Consider the following 23,482-nt stretch of genomic DNA (forward strand, 5'->3'; position numbering starts at 1 on the left):
CCTCCTCCATCCTCGGCGGCAGCCAGCCCCTTGGAGCGGCGCCCCGCGATGCTGGGCGGGAGGTGGCGAAGGTGTTTTTGGCACTCGCCGGGCGTCTCTTCAGACGGGATGGGGGGGGGGTGTGGGGAGAGAAAGGAGGGCGGCCGGCAGAGCGACGTCTGTCGGCTGGGAAATGAAAGTCAAGCCTCGGAACGCCCCCCACCCCTCCGCCCCCCGTTTCTGGTCCTCCTCGTGCGGTGGGGTGGGGGCGGAGAGGAGGGGGCGGGGACTGGCCGGCTGCTGCCGCCGCCCCACGCGGCGCCGGGGCTGGCGGCGCCCCCGGCGGGCTCCCCGTGCACTCCGTGCCCCTCTTGTCATGTTTGTGGTTTGGGACGAGGCGGCGAGTCCGTGCACCAAGAAAAGCCGCGCGCCCTCCAGCCCCGCCGCAGACCTCGGACAGCGCGGGCCCCGAGCACCGGCTCCCGCTCCCCACGCCGCTTTGCTCGCCGCTCCTTGGAGCCAGGGAGACGGGCCCAGAGCTGCCAGACCCTCGGCGAGGCGAGGCGAGGAGCAGGCACAGGCCGGAGCCCCCCAACCGAAAGCCCGCCAAGCGCCGCCCGCCAAGCGCCGCCAGGGGCAGAGCGCGCACCCCTCCGCTGCCTCTGCCGTCGCAGCAGCAGCAGCAGCAGCCGCCCGAGGCCAGGCGAGCAAGCGCCGATCGGCCGTCCAGCAAAGCGGCGGGCTGCGCTCACCGGCTCCCTCTCCTCCTTCCCAACAGGTGGCTCCGCGTCGCCATGGGCAGAGGGGCCGTGCAGATGCTGCTGCTCTTGGGGCTGCTGCACTGGGGCCCCGGCGGGGAGGGCAGGAAAAGCTGGAGGCGGCGTGGGCAGCAGCAGCAGCAGCAGCAACAACAACCGGCGGCGGGTCGGGAGCGGAGCGAGGCGGCTGGGCAGCCGGTGGAGAGCTTCCCATTGGACTTTACCGCTGTGGAGGGCAACATGGACAGTTTCATGGCTCAGATCAAGAGCCTGGCGCAGTCGCTGTACCCTTGCTCGGCGCAGAATCTGCACCAGGAGCTGAGGCTGCACATGCTGCTCAACAGCTCGGTCACCTGCAACGACGGCAGCCCCGCCGGGTGAGTGCACATGCCAAGCCTGACCCTTCTGCGATCTCCTTGCTTCGTCCCTGGCCCTTCAGGCACCTCCCCTTAGCCCATCTTCGTGGCTCCTGTGCTTAGTAGGAAGCGAAGAAACGTCTAAGAAAACAGAGCCCTTCTCCATCCTCTCTGCTTCTTTGCTGCCTCTCTTAATTTGTGCGCACAAACCCACGGCCACTTCCATCGGCGTGTGCTTTTGTGCTCTCCCGTTCCGTGCCCAACAGTTTTTCTTTTCTCAAGTTCATACCACTAAGAGTAAGAATCGGAGATGAACTTACTCTTAAACCTGTGCCTGAGGGCAGACAAAGTAGAAGTGGGTAGTAGGAAGAGAAAACTTTTTTGAATGCACCTATTATTTTTTTCTTATTGTCCCTCATCACTTTAGTTCCTTGTATTTGCTAGATTTCCTTATACAGTAGTCTCAAGTTAGTAGCTCTCCCTTATTCCGAGGAATATGCTGTAGTCCAGAAAACAGGGACTTTGCAAAGCAGAGTAGATAAAAAAAGTTATCTCCCAGCAGTATAGTTCCTTGGAACTCTGTAGAATAGTCATTGAAGCTCTGCGGTGCCCCTGTTTCTTTTAGATCTCAGTTCAGCTACCACAGCCCCTCTAGTACGAGCTGCTTTCTGAAACAAGAACTCTGTGAGTTCTCAAACTAGCTCCACGCAGACTCTCTGTGTATGTGCTGAGCAAACATGGATAACATCACCCGCTTCTTTGTAAAGCACCATTTCTGCGGAGGGGATGCTTGACAGAGCACGCACACGACTGTTTACTATTAATACCATTTGCTGGTCCCTCTCTGCTCCTTAGTACTTCAAAAGTGCTGAAACAATCCTTCCTAGTGTTCAAGCTCTGCTTCCATCATGTGGCCTTTGCTAAGAACGCAGCCAGTAACAGGTGGAATAACTCTTTCCTGCCTGGAAATACTTAGGAATGCTAGGAATTTGTTTAATGCATTTATTTTGGAGCAAGATGAAAGCCTGGCTCAGGGTCCCCGAGAAGGCCCTTTGATCAGACTTCGTTTGGAGCTCCTCTGACAGCCGTCCTGTTTCTTTCTCTTGTTCTTTAACCAAGTATTTTATGTAACCCTCTTGATATTATAATGAGTTGGTGTATCAAAGGGCTTGTGGCTGAGTGAGCCAGTCTCCCTAATTAAGTTCACGCTGCCTTCTGTTTGTTTTTATTTTAGCTACTACCTCAAAGAATCGAAAGGCAGTAGAAGGTGGCTGCTTTTCCTGGAAGGTGAGCTTGAGTTTTCTTTTAATTTATTTAAGCAAAGTTCAATCATTTTAGGCTCTTTTTGTAAAAAGTCGAGGGATGGCGGAAGAGCTTCCCAGCTGCTTTCTTCAAAGACTTATAGCGAGTGCTGGCTGCCTTCACTATAACCAATGTCTCCATCCTTTCCCCCCTTTTACGGTTTCATATGCCATGCCACCTGGAGGTTTGCTGGCAGCCTAACTACTCACCAAACTTTAATCAAAGCTACTTAGTCAATCTACTTCTTGCTGTTGTTTGCTTGCAATGTTACTTTTGGCGTTGTATTTCCTAGGTTTCAATGCATACATGCAGTAAGTCTCCAAACAGATTTTGGTCTACACATATATGCTGTTTTCTCTAATTTTCTTCTGCGTAATATGAAATAAATTAACTGGTACTTACATTCTGGTCCTGAACTCATCATCTGTTTGGAAATGTCCCATTGCTTTTGATGGTACTGTGCTCCAAGAAATAGTGTTTTCAAAATTTTGCAAGCGACCGTATGAAACTGTGGCTAAGATTTATCGTTATTAATATAGTTACTTTTCACTACAGTATTTGTTACTAAAAAAACAAAACAAAAAACCATTTTGCATGCTTTTGCCATGCAAACACCTCAGCTACAGAATTCTCTGCAGTTTACAGAAGTAGTGTTCTTTGGGTAATCGGTACTAAACACATGTGAGGTAGATGGATCCACATAGAGAAACAAGCCTTTTTGGGTGCTTCTGCATACTAGTGCAAATCCAGGCCTGGTTGAAAGGTTGGACGTGCCTTTTCAGGCTCCTCAGAATATTAAATATAAGTTTGGCTAGATCTAAAACCGGAAGGCATCCAATTAATTCTCAGGAAAGTTAGATGTTGCTGAAAAGGCTTGTGGAAGTTAGCAAAATGTTCATAGGAGCACTTCAAGGCAGATCATGCTTTGGAAATGATGGCAACCTACCTTTTGAACAGCCTTATGCTGTAAGTGGCTTTTTATTTTACAGCACATACTGCTTTTAAATTTTACTATATTCAGAGATAGCACTGTGCAATGCAATCCTGCGCATGCTTACTCAGAAGTAAGGAACACTGTGTTCAGTTGGGGTTTCCTGGAGGGAAGCGTGCATAGTATCACAGTCTTAAAGTCACAACAGGATCCCACTATCACATTATGCTGGATATTATGTATGTGTTGTTATGCTTTTTAAAAATCCCACTGCATTATAAACCCTACTCTGTGGACCTAGGATGAGTAAAAAAATAAATTCCTTCAATTAATTTAATGACACTAATAGTTTCTTATGCAAACTACAGTCTAAAAAGATGTAATAAGTGAAACAGGAAGAAATGGACACTATCCGATTCTTTCTTTCTTTTCTGAATCAGGAGGCTGGTACTGCTTCAACAGAGAGAACTGCAACACTCGGTATGAAACAATGAGGAGACTTATGAGCTCCAAGGAGTGGCCCACTACCAGAACTGGTAAATTCTTGATTCTCACCAACCTGGGATTTACTCAATTAATTATATATTGCTTCTACTTTCTACATTTTAGTTTACTGGAGCGCCTTCCTGCTCCATTAAGTCCAAACCATGACAGCAGTGAAGCAGCATTCCATAATGCCATTTTAAATCAAACAGAGGAGACACTTCATGGTGCAGTTGCCACTGTAGGGAAAGTCCAGCCCTGTGCCCTAGCATTGCTGACTTATCTACAGTTAAGGAAGGATCATGGAACAGAGCTTTCTCTGCAGATCTGAGGGTGCACCTATCAGAGAGTATACTGCCCAGACCCGATATAAGGGCAGTTAACATATTGTAATGAGATGTTGTTACAGTGTGAGTATTTTTGAAATGAAGTGTTTTATCTGGAATGCTATGTCGCATTTTGAAATAGTTTTTAGTAGGCTTTTACGGTGATGCTTTGATAAGTGTTCGTTTCATTGTCTTCCTATTCTTGGTTTGGATGCCTCTGTGGAAAATGGCTTTAAAAATTCAAATTGTTGGGGAAATGGACTTATACTATTTATAGAAATCAGGAATGCTAATTTATATTGCATCTGACAGCAGGGCAGTACATATTCAAACAATGTGAATGAGAACTAAGAATAATTTCTTTTTTCTTTTTAAGTCCTGCATCAGTTTTCTCCCCCTCTTTTAGTTTTGATTCTTTCTGTTTTTCTCTGTATTGTCCTTTTATAAATAGTTATCATTATTTTTAATGGTGAAAAGCCACCTGATTGGAAGTGTATTGGACACCTGGGGGAAGAGCACACCTGGGAATAGCGACCCATGAACACTTTCTGTGTTTGTACCTTCAGTAAAGTGGGCAGCGATGATAGTGACTCCCTCATCAGTTGCCTGTAGGGATTGCAATGAGTTGTAAATATCATAAATAAGTCATAAATCTTCAAGATATGCAGAGAGACCTGTTAAGCAAATTCTACCAGAGGCTTGTTCAAGACTGCATTCATCTTTACAGCTCCAGGAAACACAAACATCCCATAGGGTGTTATTCAAGGAGGATGAAGTAGATGCCACATTGTGAGCAGACATACAGGAGGGCTAAAGCCGTCCGTTATTTTCCTTGCTTAGCACATTTACATCATCACAGGAATAACCACTAGTTCAGAAAAACAGCTGGCAGCCATGGGGGCAGGGATCAGGTACTGGTTTTTGGCCAGCACTTACAGTTGGTGTTGGGACCTCACTGCCTAATTCAGTCTTCCACATCCTGTTATCTTCCAGATGTGTGGAACTCCAATTTCCCATCAGCCCCAACCAGCAAGGCCAATGGACAGGGATTATCAGGTACAGCCTTTCTCAACCTTGGGTCCCCAGATGTTTTTGGCCTACAACTCCCATGATCCCTAGCTCACAGGACCAGTGGTCAGGGATGATGGGAGTTGTAGGCCAAAAACATCTGGGGACCCAAGGTTGAGAAAGGCTGCATAGAATCATAGAATTGTAGAGTTGGAAGGGACTCTGAGGATCATCTGGTCCAACCTCCTGCAATGCAGGAATATGCAGCTGTTCCATACGGGGATCGAACCTGCAACCTTGGCACTATCAACACCATGCTCTAACCAGCTGAGCTATCCAGGCTGATAAGCATTGTAGTTCAACAATTTCCAGAGAATCACAAGTTCCCATTCCTGTTTTTTTTAATAAAATCTGTTGTCTCTTTGGGTGGAGAGATTTGAAAAGAAGATAGGGATCCTACATCTTTAATTCTTGTGTACTTCACACTCTAGTGAAATATCCAACTCTATGATTCTACGTGTATGCATCTGCTTATTTGCCTGGAATAGGAATTGGCTTCTTATTTGAAATTTTAGAGTTTCAGTTTGGGAAGTGTATAATTTGTATCATTTTACCTCAGCCTCTCTTTCTTTATTCCCTTCCTCTTCTCTATTCCTTTAATGGCACAAACATGGATACATTAGGGGATGATTTATTGGATACACTGTATTCTTTTAAATTCTGAGAAACTAGGAAATAATTTATTGCCTGCACTTTATTCTTGCAAATGCTGAGACCCACATACATAAGGCATTGGCCAGACTAAAGGCCTGTCCTTGGAGATATGTGTACAAAGTCCTTGCCTCTTTAGCATCTTTTGCTAGTCTGTTACTTTCAAATGTTCTCCACACATTGCTGCTTTGATATCTGGCAGATGTTTTTCTTTTTGAATATATTTTTTATTCTCCCATTTACAGGAACTGGTATTCTGTCATCGCAACCGGAGGAAAATCCACACTGGTGGAATGCAAACATGGTGTAAGTAGGGGAATGATTGTGTGAGTTGGGGGGAACACAGCGGATGTGATGAAGCAAGCAATATACAGGGAGTGGAATCAAAGTCCTTTGTGGCTGTAAAATGTCAAAATGGGTAGGATAGCATAATTGACAACTTCAGTTTGTTTATTTGAGGGTATTTGTACCCCACCTACTAACCAAAGTTTTCAAGGCGGCTTACAGTATATTTCGAACACAGTAAAAGAGATGGTGATACAAATAGTCACTACAGCAAAGCAAAAAACCCACCATCCCTTTGTTCTCTGATGTTCCAGCAAATGCCATCCTATATAGTCAAATCTCCTGGCTGTTGAAGCAGCTAGAGTTCTATATAGTCCAGGAAGTCTTCACTGGGTGGCTGGTGCTGATGTCTCTCACAGCCCCAGCCATAGTGGTAGACACAGGAGGTACTGGGTGGAGCAAAGATGTTACCATGCCTTCATTTGCATTATATTCAGGAAGAGAAACTAAATGGAGAAAACAAGAATACCCCAAAAAGCTTCTCCATTGATGTAGGAACATGGCAGGCGGGTAAGGGTTTGGGACTACTTAAAAGTATGACATGGTTGCAGTGGCGTAGCGTGGGTTGTCAGCACCCGGGGCAAGGCAAGTAATTTGCGCCCCCTAACCCGTGGATTTTAGCACTCGAGTCTCTTCCACTAGTGCGAGCGCGCCCCCCCCCAGATGTTGCGCCCGGTGCGGCCGGCCCCCCCTGCACCCCCCACGCTACTCCACTGCATGGTTGCCGTAGCAAACACTGGTAATATGTAAGGGGCTGGCACATGTCTCCATGTGTGCTGTGGACATGCACCAAACTGCGGGCAGTGACAAATATCTGCATTTGGGCATGTGTGTTTCCTTTTCCGGCTTTATGCCTTTATCATGACAGTGGTGCACAGGGATATGTGCCTGTTTGCAAAGTGTAAAACACACTGTTAATGTCCATTAAACAAACACCGTGCTCCTTGAGTGAGTTCTTTCTGGGAGTATCCAGCTGGTACCATGAGATTTGAATGGGCATGAAATTGGTCTCTTTCCGACTCCCTTTGGGTTTAATTTGCTTGACCCCTGCTTCACCCCTCCCTGCATGTAAGAGGAATAATGGCGCTCACATATCTCTTGTCTCTTGCAGTTTCATCCCCTATTGCTCAAGCGATGTCTGGAGCGGAGCCTCTGCCAGGATTGAGAAAAGTGAGTGCTTCTGATAGGCTCCTGCTGCCAGACAGACATTATGCATTAAAGGGGATATGGCCCAACTTCTCTACAGTTATGCAAATGAAGAAATGGTTCTTGCCAATGGGCAGGAAGGAATAATAAATATTCTCCGGATAAAACATCCGCTTGCTAACTCTGCTTTGTCATGGTTCAGAGCCCCATCACGCAGCAGTAGCCTGAAGGGAATAGCTGCATCCTGAATGTCTGAGGCCCAGCCAGTCTGTTTAGCTAAATGTCCCCCACTCCTCCCCACTCCCCCCACAGCAGCCAGGATTTGGTAGGGAAGAACTAAACAATGCCAGGATTCACAGACTGAATCATGAATGCTCCCAAGTATGGGTTTGAGGGACTTGATCACCTAAACCTATCACCAAAAAATGACACAGAGAGGCCAGAAGAAAACTTTATTTTGATGGATATTGACCTAAATGCAGTTCAAAAGTTTGGGGCTACCAGCATCGTTGACTCAGTAGGTCAAGTTTGGGGAAGCTTTGACTCTTCAGATGTTGCTAATCTGCAACTTCCATCAGCTCCTGCAAGCGTAGTCAATGGCCATGGATAATGGGAGCAGCAGTTAAGAAACATCTGGAAGGGCAATGGTTTCCCCACAGCTGCAGCAGTTCAAATCTGAATCCTATTATAGTCCTTTCCTCTCATTAATTCACTGGTCTCTTCAGGATGACTCTTTTCCTCTTGGTGGCAACTGCTGATACCTTGGCTTGTCGGGTGCCTCTGGTAAAAAGATAGGGCTCCCTCATGAACTTTTAATACCCTTGCAGGAGAGGGAGCTTCAGAAGCTGGCATGACAAGGTCCACCTGCTGAAATTCCCTCTTCTACAAGGTTGTTTAGAGCAGTGTTTCCCAACCTTTTTCCGACCGTGGCCCTTTTCCAATCCTGTTTCCTTCCTGTGCCCCCCTCTGGTGTAGCCAAGGAGGGGGACGGGGGTAGCTACCCCCCCCCAATAAGTAAAAATCATTACAAACCCTGGCTACACCCATGCCTCTCCATCCTACCAGTAGAAAGGTAGCTATTTAAATGTTTTGTTTGTAAACAGAATATGCTTTATTTATAATTTATACAAAATACAATTACCAGTACAGTGGTACCTCAGGTTACATATGCTTCAGGTTACATATGCTTCAGGTTACAGACTCTGCTAACCCAGAAATAGTACTTCAGGTTAAGAACTTTGCTTCAGGATGAGAACAGAAATCGTGCTCTGGTGGCGCGGCAGCACCATGAGGCCCCATTAGTGGTGCTTCAGGTTAAGAACAGTTTCAGGTCACAGTACAGACCTCTGGGACGAATTAAGTACTTAACCTGAGGTACCACTGTACATAAAATGATAAGAACATAATGAAATATTGTTGAAGCAGAAAAACATAGAATCATAGAGCTAGAAGGGACCCCAAGGGCCATCTTTCTAGTGCAACCCCTTCAATGTAGGAAGCTCAGCTGAAGCATCCATGACAGATGGCCACCCAACCTCTGCTTAGAAACCTCCAAGGAAGGACAGTTCAGAACCTGCCAAGGGAGATCCATCTTCCATGTGTTATAAAAAGTAAACAACATTTATTTGACCCCAGTCATCTGACACAGAAGGGGAAACCTAAAGATACAGCCCAAAAGGTGCAAAGGGAGTTCTATATGTATATGGGAGAATTTTAAAAAGCAAGTGGTCCTCACTGATCTGGTGCAAAAAGATCTTGTCACCTGGAGGAGCTCTAGCTGCCTAGATAAAGCACTATAGTCCCACACACCCTTACCTGGGTGTAAGGCCCACTGAACTCTGTGCGGTTTTCTTCTGAGTAGACACTTAGTTATTTACTAGATGCTAGTCAGCAGCACCAGACAATCCCGCTTGGCTAGGCACTGGGATGGATTTCACACCGTGCCTTGCAGAGCTGGGCTGACACTGCTGACGAGCCCTGCGTCCCTAGGCAACATCCAAAGGTCCCGATCTGGCAATACACTGGGGTGGATTGCATCCTGTGCCTCATAGAGCCTGGCCCAGCACTGGCAACAGCAACAAGCAGCTCTGGCTCGCCCAGACTTACCCATTTCCACCCCACCACCGTACTTACCTGACCTGCTTGTGATTGGCCAAGTGGATAGCTAGCCAATCAGGATTTTAAAAAATTAAAAGATTTTTTAAAATCTACTTCTCACTTCCCTCTGTGGCCCCCTACCCTTGTGCTGTGCCCCACCTTTACACATTTTTCACCTGTGGCCCCTGTAGACTATCCTGGGGGGGCCCTAGGGGGGCCATATGGCCCGCCGATTGAGAAACACTGGTTTAGAGGCACAGGGGTGCTGTCTCTTTTACCCTACTACAGTGGTACCTCGGGTTACATACACTTCAGGTTACATACGCTTCAGGTTACAGGCGCTTCAGGTTACAGACTCCGCTAACCCAGAAATAGTACCTCGGGTTAAGAACTTTGCTTCAGGATGAGAACAGAAATTGTGCACCAGCGGTGTGGTGGCAGCAGGAAGCTAAAGCTAAAGTGGTGCTTCAGGTTAAGAACAGTTTCAGGTTAAGAACAGACCTCCAGAACAAATTAAGTACTTAACCCGAGGTACCACTGTAATAATGTATCACAACATAACAGTCCTGCATGAGAATACTAAACATTTCACAATCCTGCCTCTTATAACAGTACAAGATTAACATCTGGTTCAATGAAGCATTTCTGACATAAAAAAGGACAGAGAAGAGAAGAGAAAAAAAAACAATATCCTTTATTCCAACAGACTATTTCAGTCAGTCAGCATTTTTGAAGTGGTTTGAGCAGATCTACTGCCTTGACTTCAGAGACATCGATAGAGGAAGTTATTTGAGCCACCAGTTTTGAGAGGGTGAGCAGATTCAACTGCCTTATCTGTATTTCCTTAAGAAAGAGTTTCTTGAAATACTTCAGGAACAAAGGATATTGTTTTTCCCCCCTTACACTGCTGATCTTGGTGTTTCCCAAGTAGCATTGGTCCTCAGGTGAGCACCATGGTAGCTATAAATTTGAACTGCAGGCGCATCTAGTGCTTCCACTGGCCTTGTGTGTAACTTCAGAGAGCCAGGATTGGTTGCCACCGTTTTAGGCTGTGTGTGTATCTTTTCTCTTTGCCGTAAAGACAACAAAGGGATTTCTGATACATTAAAAACTTGACAGTTCCCCTATGGCATAAGCTTTCACCACATAGGTAAATCAAAAACCAATAATAATGGATCTTCACTTGTTATGTTGTGGAAGGTTGTTGAGCTGCTATTCTGTCTTTTGCCTAGAGGTGGTAGCATTTCAGAGATGGGAGATATAACCTTCTGCAAAATTACGTTCTAGTGATTTTAGGGCTGAGACATCAGGTAACGAAAGATACTGAGTTCCGCTAGCAGAAACCCACACAAGAGCCTCTGCTTGTGAAGTGGGACTTTCCTCTCTCCCACGAAATTGCCTTGGCGGAGACGTATCAGAAGGACAAGCCGGGACAGTGTGCAGGCGAAAGAGAGGGGAAGATGGTTCTGTCTGGCAAGCTGAAATGTTCATGCCGATGGAACAATTGCTGTGGTACTTTGTTAATTCCTCTCAGTACACCTGAGGTACATGGCTAGACCCACAAGCACCAGCCAGGTTCCCACAGAATTTTGTTTGCAACAGACCTATTTTTAAAAAACCAAAATTTAATTACATTTAAATTCTGCCTCCCCTTCAAGGAGTTCAAGGCAGCACCCGCGGTTCTCCCCACTCCATTTCATCCTTGCAACAAGGTTAGGCTGAGAGATACTGCGTGGCCCAACGTTACCCAGAGAGCTTCATGTCTGAGTGGCGACCCTGCTCTCCCAGGTCCTAGTCTGAGACTCTATAAAGATGTTGTCTGTTCTTCCAATTCATATAGGCCACAAGCCTTCAGTAGAGAGGAATGGGGAAATGTTTTAATTAATCTGCAGCTTAAGCAATTTTGTTTACTGTGAACTTTTTTCTTTTCCTCCTCCCCACAGATGAATTTGTCTTCATGGGTGCCCTTATCATTCAAGAGGTTGTAAAAGAGTTGGTGGGAAAAGGTCTTGGGAATGCCAAAGTCCTCCTACTAGCAGGAAGCAGGTGCGTGTATACAAGGACTGTCTAGAAAGTGTGTGTGTGTGTGTGTGTGTGTGTGTGTGTGTGTGTGTGTATGGGGGAAGATTGCCGATTGACTTGTTGGTGATGGGCATGACTTTTATACCACAGGCCCCCTTGCCCTCTTGATGGAAAAAAGTGCTGAAGTTAACAAAGGCTACCATTATCTTGATTTCTGCATATTTGTGATTGTCCTACTTTGTGGTGTTAGAAGATGCATTTCAATATGCTTCTTGAACAGTAGCAGGACTTTTGGGTGAGGAAGAAGGGAGACTTCTGTGTGAGATTCCACTAATGTTCACAACCAATGCCGTAATACTGGGGGGGGGGGGGTTATCTGAACTGGTTATTACATTTGGGTAGTGGAATATTTTGATGTCAAGGTGCTTGAGTTTATTCTCCTCAAATTAACCTTCCAGCAGGTGATACAGCTCACTAGCTTAAAGAGGTAGATCTCTGGGTTGAATGGCAGTAGATCAGCAAGGATTTTAGACTTTCAATTGTTTAACAGCAGCAAGCACCAAATGAGCCCCGCCCCCTTCCCCCATCAAATTAGAATGCTGAAATAAAACTTGGGAGAACCAGCAACGGATTTTTATATGGGGGAACTGTGAGCCCAGATCAGTTATGATACCTAGGATAGAATCCTGTACTCATAAGCAGTTCAGTGACAAAATGTCCAAGTGAGTATCTTTTGCACCTGTCTCCAGTGATAGCAGGATTTTATTGAAATCCAAAGTAGATCCCACAAGCAGCCACTGTCTCTTAGGTTAGGTCAGGGGTAGGCAGCCTAAGGCCCAGGGACCGGATCCGGCCCAGTCACCTTCTGAATCTGGCCGACGGACGGTCCAGGAATCAGCGTGTTTTTAAATTAGTAGAATCTCTGGGTTATTTGGGGGGCCTGCCTGGTGTTTTTACATGAGTAGAATGTGTGCTTTTATTCAAAATGCATCTCTGGGTTATTTGTGGGGCATAGGAATTTGTTCATATATTTTTTCCAAAATATAGTCCGGCCCACCACATGGTCTGAGGGACGGTGGACTAGCCCACAGCTGAAAAAGGTTGCTGACCCCTGGGTTAGGTTTTCCAAGCACCCACCACTCTTTGAATGTCTAGAAAATGGGATTCTAGAGTTGGAAGGTGCATTAAGGTTGCAATTCTGCACCCTTTTACATGGGAGCAAGCTGCATGCATAGGATTGCACTGTTAAGATAATGCAACCCTCTAAGGCAGGATTGGCACCATCCCAATTCTTTTATTCAGTAGCTTCCTATCTTGCCACATTCCTTAACAAATCAAAATGGTCATAGTTATCTGTGCAGTTTTATTTGTCTGAAGCATCTTTGGAATATAGCCAATATATAAGGTTAAAGGTTTAATTACAATCAAGCAGTAATTTTTGTTAAATAAAAAAATGCAAATGAGCACAATTTACAAAAAGCACACTAGAAGAGCACCCTATGAATTCAGATGTGGATGACAGGTGTTTAGAGAGGCATGGCCCTTCTGTAAGCAATCCTGAATATGTCTGTGGTTGTGTTACAGTCTCATTTGAAAGACTGATGCTGTCATTGCAGTGCTGGTGGAACGGGGGTGCTCCTGAATGTAGATCGAGTAGCTGAGCAGCTGGAAGAGATGGGGTATCCTGGGATTCAGGTCCGTGGCCTTGCAGACTCTGGATGGTTCTTGGACAATAAACAGTATCGTAGAACAGACTGCATTGATACCATAACCTGCGCCCCTACAGAAGCCATCAGGAGAGGAATTAGGTATTGAATTATTCTAAAGTATCCTTTTCAAGACTGGGCAGAGACACCTAGTCTTCCTTTCTTTTTGTAATTATAAGAAGTATCTATTACCTTTAGCTGATGAAGTTCTATTTGGAAAAGAAATAATATTAATGAAATGTGGCTGAGTAGAAGGTGTCCCCTGTATAGTAATCTGGCACGAAAGTAAGACAAGTAGAATTTTCTTCTTGCTGAAATGTATGATTTGCTGCCCTCTGCTGTCTGTAATTTTTGTAACTTGCACATTTTTGGATCTCCGCTGCAGAACAAGCTTCTGTAATTAACTCTTGTTATCATGTCATCTTTCAGGTATTGGAACGGACTTGTTCCTGAACGCTGCAAAATGCAGTTTAAAGAAGGAGAGGAATGGAATTGTTTCTTTGGCTATAAAATTTATCCCACACTGCGATGTAAGTATGAAACGGAGAGTTTTCTGCTTTCTGTTTGCTGATCTGAAATGTGTTTCAGAAGATTCCTCATTATTAGTATTAGCAAGAGCCAGCAGTGTCAACGCATTGAAGACTTTAATGGATTGTTTTGTGCCTTTTAACATTTCTGACTCCCAGATGCTTAGCAGTAGCAGTAGCTAAGTGAATTGTTGGATTTGAATAAATATTACCACTCAGAATAGATGTTCCTTGAGATGCTGAAGGAACGCTGACAACTTACAGTTTTATAAACAAAACCTACTATATTGTTAAGAAAGGATTCCATTCCCTATTGCCGTAACACACCAGAATCAAAATAACCTTGAAAGATAAGAAAGTGTATTCTTAAATTTCTGCCTCACTGACTAAAATTGTGCATTTTAAGCTCTAGCTGATTAAACCAATGGAAGTTTGCATCCCTGATAATGGGGAAACCTTTCCTCAATTCTTCTTGCTGCAGGTCCTGTGTTTATAGTACAGTGGCTCTTCGATGAAGCCCAGCTCACCGTGGACAATGTACATTTGACTGGCCAGCCAGTGCAGGAGGGGCAGTGGCTATACATCCAGAATTTGGGTCGTGAACTTAGGAACACCCTTAAAGATGTGACGTTAGTCTTGCCTCTTCTCTTTTCCTAAATACTTTCCAATATGTTCTTCTAAATATGTGGTCTGGAAACCACATTCTTTTTAAGATCACTGTGTGGTTTTTGTTTTGTTTTTAAATTGAGAACTTCCAATATCCTAACAATAAGGCTACATATACGCTATACATTTAAATCACCTTTCCCTGCCTCAAAGAATTCTGGGCACTGTAGTTGGTTAAGGGCTGCTGGGAATTGTAACTCTGTGAGGGGTAAACTACGGTGCCCAGAATACTTTGTGGGAAATAATGTTTTTTGGATGCATTTTAAAGGTATAGTGTGGACTTAGCCTAAGACACTTTGTCAGATAAATTTTCGAATTACTGTCTGCATTCATTCTGTGTTAGGAATCTGGTTTGTTTTGTAAGCCACCAAAAACAATTGGAGGAAATTTTGCTTGAAATTCTTGTAGCAGCCACTGTGTCCAGTCACAGTTATCTCTACAAATAAAGCACAAGGATACCCAAAGCCGTATTGTGAGGAATGACCAAACACTGGGTTGCTGGGAAGGAAATGTATCAATATTTTGCATTTCTCCTATCACACCTATTCTATATCTTGTTCTTTTCTGCTTCAGTGCCAGCTTTGCTCCCGCTTGTTTGTCTCATGAGATCATCACACGCAAGTAAGTACCTAGGTTGGGGAGATGAATTCTCCCTCTTGCTTTGTACTTTCTCCTATTTGTGGGGGCTACGGTGCAGCCCTAGCCATGTCTACTGAGAAGTAAGTCCTATTGAATTCAGTGGGATGTGCTCCCAGGGAAGTAGGGTTAGGGTTACAGCCTTGGTAGCGAAGAGAGCACCAGGGAAGACAGTTCCCCAGCCGCCCACTTGGGAAGGCTCACTAGAAAATGGCAAAAGGTCCTGATAAGCATCAGTAATTGCTCCTACGTCTTGAGGAACTTCTTTAACCCTTCAGGAGCCAATGTAAGTTGGCTCCTGTGTTATCTCGGATTTGATTCTGGAAAAAATGACGCAGGGACTTCAGCGGCATTGCAGAACACCCACATTTTCACCGATACTATTTCTGTGCTGCATCTGTCAAGAGCTTACTCTGTCCCCTTCCTTGCAGACACATCACGATGGCATAATGCCTGCATGTGACTTAGGTCCATGTTCTTGGTGGCCAGTGGGAGGAAATCAATGTAGCGCTGTGGCAATTGTTCCATCAACACAAGCATTTCAGCTTGCCAGGTGGAACAACCCCCCCCATCCCTCTCCCCATGTGTTGTTCGGGGGGGGGGATGTTCTCCTGAACTTCCCCAATCCAATTGTGTGGGGCACCTGGGAAGGGAGGAACCCCATTAGTGGAAGTCTTTTTGCGAGCTTCCCCTAGCAGAACTTGTCGACGGAATCCCATTTTGAGCAGCTGTTCTTCTGATCACAGCCTTTCTATTTTGGAGCGTGCAAAAGGTTAAGCACTAATGAACATGAACAATAATAGTGATGCAACTTGTGTGGTTTGTGTCTGCAGTCATTGGACAGACATCCAAGTGAAAGGGACTTCTTTACCCCGCGCCCTGCACTGCTGGGATCGCAGCCTCCACGACAGCAACAAGAATGGGAAAACTCCACTGAAAGGCTGCCCTGTCCATCTGATTGACAGCTGTCCCTGGCCACACTGCAACCCCTCGTGCCCTACCATCCGGGACCAGTACACAGGACAAGAGATGAACGTGATCCAGTTTCTCATGCATATGGGGTTTGATGTGCAGAAGATGGCGCAGCAGCAGGGTCTGGAGCCCAGTAAACTGCTGGGGATGCTGAGTAGTGGTAGCTAGGAGAGTTTTCCACTAAGGAGGACTGCATGACTGCGTATAGAGCAGGAGCCTTTTAGCTCCCCTCTCAAACTTCCTGCCCTCCTTGCTCACTTTCATAACATAAGCATCTACACAGACACATACAGGCACAAGTCATGCACGCACACTCTGGCACAGTTAGTATTATCAGGATAAAATGAACACCAGTTGATTGAAATGTTACCTCTACTTCAGGGGACAGTCTCAGCTAAGCGTCACCTCTGTCTGCAATAATTCACTAATGGTCTGCAGGGAATGCATAGAAAATCACGAACCCTCTCCAGAGTTAAAAGGACTGTATACTTTTTGCCTTTTCCAATAACTTTTCACACCATGAGACTGACAACAAAAGGTGCTTTTGGGGGGGGGGGGAGAAAAGCACTGGATTATTTGTCCAATTAGAAATGATGAAGGTATAGCTGATTATATGACTTCCTGGAGGCCAGCATCTCACGATGTAACATAATAATGTACAAACCGAGCACACAGGCTAGAAAAGGACTTATCTTGTACTCAATTTACTTTTGTATTATTTTATAAAATGATTTTTATTAATTTTTAAAGAAATAAGCAAGAAATATAAGATTAATGATATTGTTTTGTAACATATTTTTTTAAATAATGAAGAAAAAACACCTTGTGCTATTTTTTGGCAATGTGAAAATATTTATTTTAATATGTAAATGCTATTTATAAGGGCTGACCCAAGATATGCTCACATGTTGTTGTAAAGTTGTAAATACTTCTCCTTTGGAAAGGTTTTCCTTCTGATCACATATGTGTGAGAAAGGGCAAGGGTCAGCAGTGGCATTATTATTATTATTATTATTATTATTATTATTATTATTCAAATTGTTTATTAGATCCCCATGACTCTTTTGAAGTATGTTTCTTGTTGTTTGTGAAAGGGGGAAAGATTATCAACCACAGCCTCAGTAAAGAGCTTTTATCCTTCCTGCTCACCTACGTTCTCTCCATCTTTTGTTCAGAGAGGACTGTGTCCTTACCTGTGAATCAGATCCTGGAGCTATCCCAGATAATTTCTGCCCTTAACAGTGGAGTAGCTGATTTTGAAGTATATGGATGTTACTGCTCAGAAATAGCCCACCACTTTTCTTCTGTGCTGTTAAATTTCAGTGGCAGCATTATGTCATTAAAAGCTTCCATACTTGTCAGGGTTGAGGGCTAATGCAAATTCCAGACTCCTTCCAACACCAAGCAAGGACTTGGCAGATGTTCTGCAGTCAACTCTGGCTTGATTTCCAGGAACCAACTCACATCTGGTTGAGCCTTTTCTCTCTGGACTTTAAGGATGTAATAATAATAATGGAAATGAAAGGAATAGAAAGGTGCCCAGACATATTTTTTTTCCAGTTGCGAGGCACCCTCATATTATCAAATGAGTACATTATTGTCACCTCCCTCTAATTTACTTCAGATGGTCGGAAACAGAATCACATCACCATTGGTTACTACAGGTAAGCAATTTTGGTTTTGAGTCTCATAGGTCTTGCAAGCCCTTAATCTCCTGTACTCCTACCCTAGCTAGGAAGCCCTAGTAGGTTAAAAGATAGGAGAAGATCCAGCTGTTGCAATGCACTAGACTATTTACAATCATAAGGATTGTTTATTTAAGACCAAATGCAAGAACTTAATCCATAAAGTTTTTTGTTTTAAAGGTAATGTATAAAATACTGTATTTTTTGCTCTATAAGACTCACTTTTTCCCTCCTAAAAAGTAAGGGGAAATGTGTGTGCGTCTTATGGAGCGAATGCAGGCTATGCAGCTATCCCAGAAGCCAGAACAGCAAGAGGGATCACTGCACAATGAAAGCAGCGATCCCTCTTGCTGTTCTGGCTTCTGGGATTCAGAATTTTTTTTTCTTGTTTTCCTCCTCCAAAAACTAGGTGTGTCTTATGGTCTGGTGCGTCTTATTGAGCGAAAAATACAGTACATGCCCTAGGCAGACAAATGGCAGAAAAAGGATGCAGGAGTTGTTGCCGTTCCAGCTGATCACAATGAAAGTAAATGCTGGGTTGGATTCTCCCAGTCAGATAGTGGGGGGAGATGCAGCAGAAAAGGGCAGGGGAAAAAGCAGCCTTCAATGATGCATAGTTAGCTGAGAGAGGCCATGAGCCTTGAAATGAACTGCCCCAGATCTTAGCTCATTGATAGAGCACAAGAGGTCCAAGGATTTCCAGATAGGACTGGGAGAGACCCTTCTCTAACACCAGGGGTCAGCAACCTTTTTCAGCCGTGGGCCGGTCCACCATCCCTCAGACCATGTGGTGGGCCGGACTATATTTTGGAAAAAAAATAGGAACAAATTCCTATGCCCCACAAATAACCCAGAAATGCATTTTAAATAAAAGCACACATTCTGTGTGTTTAGTCGTTTAGTTGTGTCCGACTCTTCGTGACCCCATGGACCAGAGCATGCCAGGCACTTCTGTCTTCCACTGCCTCCCGCAGTTTAGTCAGACTCATGATTGTAGCTTCGAGAACACTGTCCAGCCATCTCGTCCTCTGTCGTCCCCTTCTCCTTGTGCCCTCCATCTTTCCCAACATCAGGGTCTTTTCCAGGGAGTCTTCTCTTCTCATGAGGTGACCAAAGTATTAGAGCCTCAGCTTCATGGTCTGTCCTTCCAGTGAGCACTCAGGGATTATTTCCTTAAGAATGGATACGTTTGATCTTCTTGCAGTCCATGGGACTCTCAAGAGTCTCCTCCAGCACCATAATTCAAAAGCATCAATTCTTCGGCAATCAGCCTTCTTTATCGTCCAGCTCTCACTTCCATACATCACTACTGGGAAAACCATGGCTTTAACTATACGGACCTTTGTTGGCAAAGGTCATGGATCACTGCCTTGGATCCTTCATGGATCACTGCCTTGCCGTGGCGAAGGGGCTTGAATAACTCAGAGAAGCTATGAGCTATGCCGTGCAGGGCCACCCAAGATGGACAGGTCATAGTGGAGAGTTTTGATCAAACGTGATCCACCTGGAGCAAGAACCGGCAAGCCACTCCAGTATCCCTGCCAAGAAAACTCCATGGACAAAGGCAACAGGCACACATTCTACTCATGTAAAAACACCAGGCAGGCCCCACAAATAACCCAGAGATGCATTTTAAATAAAATGTTGGACAAAATCTGGTGTGGGCTGTACATTGCTAATAGCGTTCCTGTTATGTTTTCAGATTATTTTAATTTTTATAAGGTACACAAAAAAGAATTTTATATCATATTTTCCCTATATCAAAAGACATGATTGTGAATGAACATTAATTTCAGTCTTTGCTTCAGTGTTTTGGAGTAGAAGACCATAACACTACAGAACAATCCAACCATAATCCAGCAATGGATTTCTATATAAGCAGCTGTCGTTAGCACTCTAAGGCTAGGTAGCTGAGGGTTAAACAATAACCAGGAAATCCGGCCTGCAAGCAAACTGCTTTCTATGAGATTGTCAGGTCACTGTGCAGTCTATGATCCCTAGCTATGCTTGACTGAGAATGCTGCTCCAAACTGAGAGGAGAAAAGAGAGTGCCCTGCCAGGTTGCTCTGCAAAATTACCTCCTGACCTCACAGCTCAAAGTATAATTTCAGGCCTCCACCTACTTGCCCAGAGCAGAAGTAAACTGGCATTGTGATCAGCCCACATCTAATAATAATAATAATAATAATTTATTATTTATACCCCACCCATCTGGCTGGGCCTCCCCAGCCACTCTGGGCGGCTTCCATAGAAACCAAAAATACAGTAAAATATCACACGTTAAAAACTTCCCTGAACAGGGCTGCCTTAAGATGTCTTCTGAATGTCAGGTAGTTGTTTATCGCTTTGACATCTGCTGGAAGGGCATTCCACAGGGTGGGCGCCACTACCGAGAAGGCCCTCTGCCTGGTTCCCTGTAGCTTTGCTTCTCGCAGTGAGGGAACCGCCAGAAGGCCCTCGGCGCTGGACCTCAGTGTCCGGGCAGAACGATGGGGGTGGAGACGCTCCTTCAGGTATACTGGACCGAGGCCGTTTAGGGCTTTAAAGGTCAGCACCAACACTTTGAATTGTGCTCGGAAACGTACTGGGAGCCAATGTAGGTCTTTCAGGACCGGTGTTATATGGTCTCGGCGGCCGCCCCCAGTCACCAGTCTAGCTGCCTGCCGCATTCTGGATTAGTTGTAGTTTCCGAGTCACCTTCAAAGGTAGCCCCATGTAGAGTGCATTGCAGTAGTCCAAGCAGGAGATAACCAGAGCATGCACCACTCTGGCGAGACAGTCCGCAGGCAGATAGGGTCTCAGCCTACGTACCAGATGGAGCTGGTAAACAGCTGCCCTGGACACAGATTTGACCTGTGCCTCCATGGACAGCTGTGAGTCCAAAATGACTCCCAGGCTGCGCACCTGGTCCTTCAGGGGCACAGTTACCCCATTCAGGACCAGGGAATCCTCCACACCTGCCTGCCTCCTGTCCCCCAAAAACAGTACTTCTGTCTTGTCTGGATTCAACCTCAATCTGTTAGCCGCCATCCATCCTCCAACTGCCTCCAGACACTCACACAGGACCTTCACCGCCTTCACTGGTTCTGATTTAAAAGAGAGGTAGAGCTGGGTATCATCTGCATACTGGTGAACACCCAGCCCAAACTTCCTGATGATCTCTCCCAGCGGCTGCATGTAAATGTTGAAAAGCATGGGGGAGAGGACAGAACCCTGAGGCACCCTACAAGTGAGAGCCCAGGGGTCTGAAAACTCATCCCCCATCACCACTTTCTGAACATGGCCCAGGAGGAAGGAGCGGAACCACTGTATGACAGTGCCCCCAGCTCCCAGCCCCTCAAGATGGTCCAGAAGGATGTTATGGTCGATGGTATCAAACGCCGCTGAGAGATCCAGCAGAACTAGGAAACAGCTCTCACCTTTGTCCCTAGCCCGCCGGAGATCATCAACCAGTGCGACCAAGGCAGTTTCAGTCCCATGATGAGGCCTGAATCCCGACTGGAAGGGATCCAAATGGTCTGCTTCTTCCAGGCGTGCCTGGAGTTGTTCAGCAACTGCTCGCTCAATCACCTTGCCCAAGAATGGAAGATTTGAGACTGGGCGATAGTTGGCCATTGTGGCCGCATCTAAAGATGGTTTTTTAAGAAGCGGTTTAATAACCGCCTCTTTCAGTGGGTCTGGGAAGGCTCCCTCACGGAGGGAAGCATTCACCACCCCACGAAGCCCATCGCCCAGTCCTTCCCGGCTAGCTTTTATAAGCCAGGATGGGCAAGGATCCAGGAGACAGGTGGTTGGTTTCACTCGTCCAAGCAGCCTGTCCACATCCTCGGAGGTAACAGATTGGAATTGATCCCACTCAACTTGACTAGACAAAACTCTAGCACTCTCCCACCCCGGCCCTGCTCCCACGGTGGAGTCTACTTCTTCCTGAATCTGAGCGATTTTATCCGCAAAAAACTTTGCAAAATCATTGCAGGAGAACATGTGGCCCGTACTGGGCCCCGATGTTGCAGGTGGTTCCGCTAAATTGTGAACCACCTGAAAAAGTCTCCTGCTGCTGTTTTCTGCAGATGCAATAGAGGCGGTGAAGAAATTCTTCTTCGCCGTTGCTATCGCCACTTGGTAGGCTCGACGTTGAGCTCTAACCTGTGTCCGGTCAGATTCGGAATGAGTTATCTGCCACCAGCGCTCTAGCCGTCTCAACGATTGTTTCATTGCCCTCAGATCCATGGAAAACCACGGGGCTGTCCAGGCTCCATGCAATTGGAGAGGGCGCTTCGGAGCCAAACAGTCAATAGCCCTGGTTAACTCCGCATCCCAGCGGGCCACCAGGGAATCAGCTGAAAGGCCATCAACATGGGATAAAGCATCCTCTACCACTCTCTGGAAACCATTTGGATCCATTAAGTGGCGGGGGCGGACCATCCGAATTGGTTCCACCTCCCTGCAGAGGGGATGGGTTGCAGAGAAGTCCAGTTGCACCAGGAAGTGATCTGACCATGGCACTTCTTTCGTTTCGCTTTTACTTAGTGTCAGATCACCAACATCCATAGAGGTAAACACCAGGTCCAAGGCATGTCCGCGACTATGGGTTGGGCCAGACTTATTAAGGGACAGCCCCTCAGGCACTCACTCAGGGGAGTCCTCCTGGGCAGCAGGCAGCAAGCAGCAAGTAGTCCTTGTGATGCTTCAGGCCCCGCCCCAGGCCAGATGGTAAGTGGCAGGAAGGAGCAGGGCCCTCAGGCACTCACTCAGGGGAGTCCTCCCAGGCAGCAGGCAGCAAGCAGCAAGCAGTCCTTGTGAGGCTTCAGGCCCCGCCTTGGGCCAGATGGTAAGTGGCAAGAGCAGGGCCCTCAGGCACTCACTCAGGGGAGTCCTCCTGGGCAGCAGGCAGCAAGCAGCAAGCAGTCCTTGTGAGGCTTCAGGCCCCGCCCCAGGCCAGATGGTAAGTGGCAGGAAGGAGCAGGGCCCTCAGGCACTCACTCAGGGGAGTCCTCCCGGGCAGCAGGCAGCAAGCAGCAAGCAGTCTTTGTGAGGCTTCAGGCCCCACTCCGGCCAGATGGTAAGTGGCAAGAGCAGGGCCCTCAGGCACTCACTCAGGGGAGTGCTGGTGTGCACCATTAAGTGTGAGCAGCAGCTTCAGTGACTAGTTTCTATGGAGGTGCCTCTGAAGCTACAGCTACCACTTGCCTGTAGGGGCAGGAGATAAGCTAACCTCCAGCTTCCGCACCCCCAAATCTGCAGACATCTTGGGGTTCATAGCTCAGTGGTAGAGCACACACTTTGCATGCAGAAATTCCTGCTTCAATCCCTGGCATTTTAACTTTTTACAACAAAGATTAGAAAAGATGGTAATCCACTGTCTCATGCCCTGGAAAATCCACTGCCAGTCAACAGCTGATAAGAGCAAGCCAATAATAATAATAATAATAATAAATAAATAAATAAATAAATAAATAAATAAATAAATAAATATATCTATATCCCGCCCTCCCCAGCCAAAACCAGGCTCAGAGCGGCTAACAACAGTAAAAAAAAACACAGTTTACATAAAATCATAATCATTTAATTGAAATGCATTCTAAAATCAATTCAGAGTCAAATTAATCGCAACCACTGGGCTGGAGTTCTATGAGGATTACAAAAGGAGGGGGTCAGTCTGTGCCGCAGCCAAAGGCCTGGTGGAATAGCTCTGTCTTGCAGGCCCTGCAGAAAGGTGTCATGTCCTGCAGGGCCCTAGTCTCTTGTGAAAGAGTGTTCCACCAGATCGGGGCCACGGCCGAAAAAGCCCTGGCTCTGGTCGAGGCCAGCCTAACTTCCCTGTGG

General features: G+C 46.0%; 1 protein-coding gene across 1 annotated transcript; it reads left to right on the top strand.

Moving 5' to 3' along the window:
• Positions 1 to 258: 258 nt before the first annotated feature.
• On the top strand, positions 259 to 17,119 carry NOTUM (notum, palmitoleoyl-protein carboxylesterase). Its single transcript, XM_083430201.1, has 11 exons — positions 259 to 1,114; positions 2,328 to 2,380; positions 3,767 to 3,862; positions 6,100 to 6,160; positions 7,311 to 7,369; positions 11,386 to 11,488; positions 13,081 to 13,272; positions 13,600 to 13,700; positions 14,179 to 14,326; positions 14,937 to 14,984; positions 15,833 to 17,119. The coding sequence occupies exons 1-11, from the start codon at positions 774 to 776 to the stop codon at positions 16,137 to 16,139; spliced, it is 1,509 nt and encodes a 502-aa protein (XP_083286327.1). The 5' UTR covers positions 259 to 773; the 3' UTR covers positions 16,140 to 17,119.
• Positions 17,120 to 23,482: the final 6,363 nt, after the last annotated feature.

Source organism: Podarcis tiliguerta (assembly GCF_965153285.1).
Source record: "Podarcis tiliguerta genome assembly, chromosome: 2".
In the NCBI taxonomy this organism is placed as follows: Eukaryota; Metazoa; Chordata; class Lepidosauria; order Squamata; family Lacertidae; genus Podarcis; species Podarcis tiliguerta.